General features: G+C 36.1%; 1 protein-coding gene across 1 annotated transcript in view; it reads left to right on the forward strand.

Annotated features, from left to right (window-relative positions):
- Positions 1 to 1,500: 1,500 nt before the first annotated feature.
- Positions 1,501 to 6,261, forward strand: part of LOC107700055 (ras GTPase-activating-like protein IQGAP1) — a 65,742-nt gene continuing 60,981 nt past the window's right edge. Inside the window, exons 1-2 of the mRNA XM_016501564.1 lie at positions 1,501 to 1,636; positions 1,699 to 1,818. Of these exons, the coding sequence (XP_016357050.1) occupies positions 1,501 to 1,636; positions 1,699 to 1,818 (256 nt within the window). The remainder of the gene's footprint in view (positions 1,637 to 1,698; positions 1,819 to 6,261) is intronic.

Below are 6,261 nucleotides of genomic sequence, written 5' to 3' on the forward strand. Positions count from 1 at the left end.
TATATGCCTACATACACACACAGTTGGTATAGAAAAGAATCACCCCCTTTAAAATAATCACATTTAGTTGCTTTGCAGCCTGAAATGAAGACGGATACAGTTTTTGCTTTGTCTAGCTGGATTTACTTAGTGCAATTTATAACATCCACGTGAAAGATATAACACCAACATGTCAGGAAAAAACAAACAAACAAAAAAAACCAAACAGAATCACTGAGTTAAAAAAAAAGGATCACCTCCTTGTGTAGTTTTTTTTTTTTTAACCACCTTTTGCTTTAATTACAACCTTTAGTCTGTTGGGATTTGTCTCTACTAACTTTGCACATCTAGACTTTGCAATATTTGCCCACTCTTTTTTGCTGAACTTCTCAAGTTCAGATAAATTTGATTGTGAGTGTTTGTGGACTGCAGTCTTCAAGTCACTCCACAGATTTTCAGTGGGGTTTAAGTTTGGGCTCTGATTAGGCCATGCGAGGACATTCACCTTTTTCTCCTTCAACCACTGTGATCAGTTTTGCTGTGTGCTTTACGTGCATTTATGATTTTTAACATTACCCCATGCTATGATGAAGTCTGCATTGGTTCTTTAAATGTAGTACAACACTGACATCTGCAGGAGATGTGTTGCCTGCAGCTAATTCAGGACACTTTTATGGAAATGTTACTCTAAAGTGAGAAACCCATCTGTCACATTTGACCTTTTCCTGGAAACGTGTATATAGTAGTAAAATATAGAATATGAAATATACCAGGCAGTCAAATACATTGAGTTGGGCCAGATCTTACGGTAAATGATGAAATGGTAAATTCATGAATAGATTTATTCATAAATTCATTAATACATTTATCTTGTTATAATACATTTTATCTTTATGTAAATAAATGTTGATTACTTGCTTTATTTTCTAACCACTAGACTTATTAATGAATGCTTCCTTTTACATTTAGCCTTTGCATTTCAATTTAGTATTTCAGAAGTCACATAGACTTAAGACACACTTTAAAATGTTTGCATGTCATTGCATTAGATACATCACAAATAATGCTTGAGCTTTTCATCAGAAGTAGCTGTTTTGTAATGACTCTTAATCAGGTCCCAAGGTGATTTTCATATGATGTCAGTTCCCTTGAAGTTCACACAAGTGTCAGAGTAACAAGTGTTTCTATTTTTTTAATATATTGCGTAATAATTTATAGCCCAGCGAATACATTTTATTTAGGCTATTTATTTATTAATTCTGAGTTTTATTTGTGTTGTTTTATAATACAATGTCATTCATAGATACATAAATAAATACATACATTTTCCACATTAAACTCTTAAACACGTATACATTAACATTTGTTTTTCCTCAAGTCAAGATTGTTATCTAATAACAGAATCGCCCCCCTGACTATTAGTTTACACAACAAAGCGTAAGTATGCTTTAAGGGTGAGATCAGGCAGAAATACTGTACATCAGCTGAACACGGTCAGCGAGTGCAGCGGGTGAGGTCAGGATGGGCGTCGCGCGCCAGCAGGTGGAGCCGCGTCATTCAGTGAGAGCAGAGCTTCAGCACGAGCTCACAGGGGCTTTCATCAGGTTGACAGGCAAAGGAAGAGTCGCAGTGACCGAAGGCGCTTCAATGCAAACGGGTACGGCGTTTTGTTGGGGACCAGTGCTATGACAAAAGTAGATTTCGTTTTACTCGCTTGAGAAAGAAGTCGGAAGTGTAAGAAAGTCCGAGCGCAGTTTATTGTGGAGGCTCAGCAGAGTTTCAGAGGAAGCAGGATGTACCACGAAGACGGAGCAAACTCTCTCAGACCACGATATGGATGTAAGTCGAGCGACTTCACTTCATGTCAATTATGAAACTACTATATAAATATGAAACAACATGAGTATTAATTGAATTTGGATGCACTGTAGTGCTCTAGACAGCTGGTCAGCAAGAGTAGCTGCAACGGTAATCTGACATCTATGATCAGTGCAGTGGATGGTTAGCTTGGTGCACATGTACATGCATAATATTGAGGAGGAAATAATTATTTCCTCAACAGTATGCATTATACATGTTAATAGTATGCATATATGTGTGTGTATGTATGAACAATATATGTACGAACAGTGATATTGATTATGACTGTTATGCAGATCTGATTGCTGGTATGTACAAAGTTAAGCAAACAATACCATAAATAAGTTAAAATTGTTTCAAAAAATCAGTCGAGATAATAGATCTGATGATGAATGTGTCTAAATCTATAGTTTAAACTCCACTTGCCAATAATATTGCTGTCAAACCCACTTCCCACTTTTTAATCAAGAAGCCATGATAATGTGCAAACTTCTATGAGACATTTAGGGCCTTACAGATACACTCTATTAACTCTATTAATCTTCTCTGTTCAGTGCTAGATCCCTGAGTTTTCTCTGACACGTCCTTATATATTATGTTGCCTCAGAACGGTGTTTGTGTATCCTTGGCATTAGATCTCTTGCTGTGGCCTGAGCAAAGAGAAGCTCCATGAGAGTTTTCTCCAGTTAAACATTACCTCTGCTCTTTGTAAAAGCACCTGACAGTCTGTACAGTGCAGATATTTGAGGAATTCTGTTGAAGGAGTTTATCTGTGCAGGTTTTATTAAACACACACATTGCACCATGCTGGTAAGACACGGTCTTACTGTGTAGATCTAGAATGATGAAGAATATTTAAGATACTGTTATAGCAGACGTTTAATTCTGGTGTAAACTGCTAGTTGGTTGTGTATCAGAACCTGCTAGTTTGAGTTTAACTCCACCATATCAAATCAAGGTTGAGAGATGTACTTGCTAACTTTTTGTCAGCTCATTATATGAAGTTTACTTAACTCGTGTCAACACTGGCACAGAGATCACATTCCAGCTAAACTGCTGACAAGGCCAGTTGTTTCATGCTGCTGATTTATATAGAGTGTTTACATGAGCCTTTTTGTTATTGATTGCCTTTTTTATTCATTTTTGGATATGGGACAACACATTCTCCTGCTTCACATACTGAATTTAACTCCTAAAGCTGTAGACAATTATGCTGTGCTATGCTGCTTGAAGATACCCCACAAATAGTTGGAAGAAAGTCTGCATCACAATTGATTCTCATCCATCTTATGGTTGAGGACTCTGACACACTTATTTTTAACACATCTTTTTAAAAACAGAATTAATCTTGAAAGTAAGCATACAGGAAATGACATCATATGACTGAAATGCCCTACACACTGATCTATAATAGAGATATATATATATATAGATCAGTGCCTACACTGCATCTCATTGTCATATGAGGTAGCTGTGGCCCATATTGATTTGAGAGATTGGATGGCCATAGTTTACTAACAGACGTCCCCCTCACAGCCACTATAAGTGTGGTGCGGTTGCTGACGCAGTTTACACTACCGTTAAAAATTTGGGGTTGTTAAGATGTTTTTGAAGGAAGTCTCTTATGCTCACCAAGGCTCTATTTAGTTGATCAAAAATACAATAAAAACAGTAATATTGTAAAATATTATTACAATTTGAAATGATTTCTTTATTTCAATATGTATTTAAATATAATTTATTCAGCAGCCATTACTCCAGTCTTCAGTGTCACATCAATAAACATTTCTTATTATCAGTGTTGAAAATATTTAAAGTTCAAAAGAACAGCATTCATTTGAAACTTTTTTTTTTTTTTTTTTTTGCACAAACAGCTCAAAGAAAGCAACTAGCTGAAACCAATGCGGACTAGCTCCTGGCTTCCATGCTCCCGCTAACATAATCCATTATAGTGACTACTGTCTAAAAAGTTACTCCTGGTCACTTTTGATCAATTTAATGCATCCTTTCTGAATAAAAGACCCCAATCTTTTGTACGGAAATTTGCTTCTGTTACTAATGTTGCCACATCAGATCTTAGTCAACAGGCAACTGAATCTACTCATTGATGTTTTCTCAAGTGGCTGTTGCACTTTGGATTGCTGATGGAGCTTTGCTTGTTTATAATATTTTAAATGCAGAACCACATTAATGAGAACCCACTTTTGTTGCCATGTTTTCAAAATATCGAGTTTATTGTCTGTGGGACAGAATGAGGTGATAAGGCCGACCTACGTAATTAAACCCCACAGAGGTTAACTGGCAAGCCTGAGCCTGTGCGTCAGGGTGAGAAATTTGCAGTGCTGTTTGCCATTACAGAATTGAATCTCATTTACTCGAACAAAGGCCAGCATGGGATTGTGTGTCAGCAAGCTTAATTATTACTAGATGAGTGAGAATTGTGAAAACACTCGGTATTTGGACACAGTCTTGTGCTCTGTCACATGTAGAAATTAGCTTCTCATTGCTTGTCATAGCATCACAAGTTCTCTTTAGATTTCTTTTTAACTGCACTGGTCTTTGTTGTCATGCTGTTGCCTTTTTCTTGTGAGAATGGATGTGACCTACTTCACCAAGAGTCATAATAAGTGTCATATTTTACTATTTTATTGATGTTTCAACTGGGCCCCACCAGGCTGTGGATATACACTGTATAATTCAGTCAAGAGATGGGCGATTGTATAATCAAATAACTTTTTAAACCAAGTGACGGGAGTGCTGCTACATCTGCTAGTGGCCTGTTTTCAAAATCAGTCATGAGTTCTGTGGTAAACGCTACAGATTGTAAAATTCTGTGCTGCTTTTATAGATGGTGTTTTGATGGTGAGATGTGGTTGACAGTTGATCTGTAAGCACGTCATGTTGACGTGTTAAGTCACGGCTTGTTGAACGAGGGCACCACATCATCTGACACAACATCAGCTTTGCACAGCTTCACTAACTTTCATTTTTAGCAGGGTGGTTTCCAAATCAAATTTCAAACACATTCAAAATCCAGTCCTGGTTTTACCCAGGACTGAATATGATTGTGTTGGTTGCATCATGTGATTGGTGAGTGTGTTTACAGTAAGAGGCAGCTGCAGCTCCATGCCATTAAAATAAACGATTAAATAACAAGATAAAGTAAATGTCTAAAAAGTAATGCAGTTCACAAAATTCAGTAGACCATGATCAAGATTACATCAGTTCAGTTTGAACATAATTCCATCACACGGAATTTGTTTGTGTTGATTACATTTGATAACATTTGCTTATTTGTTCATCATTGTTAACTCAACTATTATTGCTTGTTGAAACAAAGGGGATTTGTATATATATATATATATATATATGTGTATGTGTGTGTGTGTGTGTGTGTGTGTAATACAATGGTACATTTAAAAATGAAAGTTTTTTTGTATTAAATAAAACGTGACATCATGTGACATTTATTTGAAAGTATTGGAGCACAAACACACTTTCATTCAAAACATTTTACAGAAATATACTACCATTCAAAAGTATTTTCTTTTTTTTGTAATACATTTTTTTCAGCATGGATGCTGAACTTTCTGTTCATCAAAGAATATTGAAAAAAAAAGTCACGGTTTCCACACATATATTTAGCAGCACGACTGTTTTTCAACATTGTTAATAATAAATAGATGTTTCTTGGGCAGAAAATCAGCATATTAGAATGATTTCTGAAGGATCATGTGACACTGCAGAAAATTTAGTGCCATCACAGTGATAAATTACATTTTAAGATATATTAAAACAGAAAACAGTTTAAAATTTTAAATTGTAATAATATTTCACAATAATTTACTGTATTTGATCAAATAATCACAGCCTTGAGCATAAGAGAAAAATCTTACCAACCCCAAACTTCTGAACAGAAGTGTGACAGTTTTTTAGGTTTTATATTCTATATATCCTATATTGTTTTAAATTAATGTTATTGCAACACTATGGTATTCATTCAGACGTTAGTAGCTCATAGTTAATGTGATAAACTACACCTGCGGTTACTCTGATCGGACACCTGTGTGAACTTGAGGAGTCCACATCCACTAAAATCACTTTGGGACCAGTTATTTAAAGGTCATTGCATTGCAAAAATATATTAGCAAAGTTAGTTCTATGAAAAACTCTCATTCCTCCTGTGAATTAAAGGGTTAGTTCACCCAAAAATGAAAAATATGTCATTAATTACTCACCCTCGTGTTGTTCCAAACCCGTAAGACCTTCATTCATCTTCGGAACATAATTTAAGATATTTTTGATGAAATCTGAGGGATCTCTGACCCTGGCGCTGACCCAGATCTGGCGTAATGACGTCATCATGCCGGATATGGGTCAGCGCCGGTGCCGCCACACGCTCGCGTCATGGTACTGTCGTGA

The sequence above is a fragment of the Sinocyclocheilus anshuiensis genome, unplaced genomic scaffold, assembly GCF_001515605.1.
Source record: "Sinocyclocheilus anshuiensis isolate Anshui unplaced genomic scaffold, SAMN03320099.WGS_v1.1 scaffold983, whole genome shotgun sequence".
In the NCBI taxonomy this organism is placed as follows: domain Eukaryota; kingdom Metazoa; phylum Chordata; class Actinopteri; order Cypriniformes; family Cyprinidae; genus Sinocyclocheilus; species Sinocyclocheilus anshuiensis.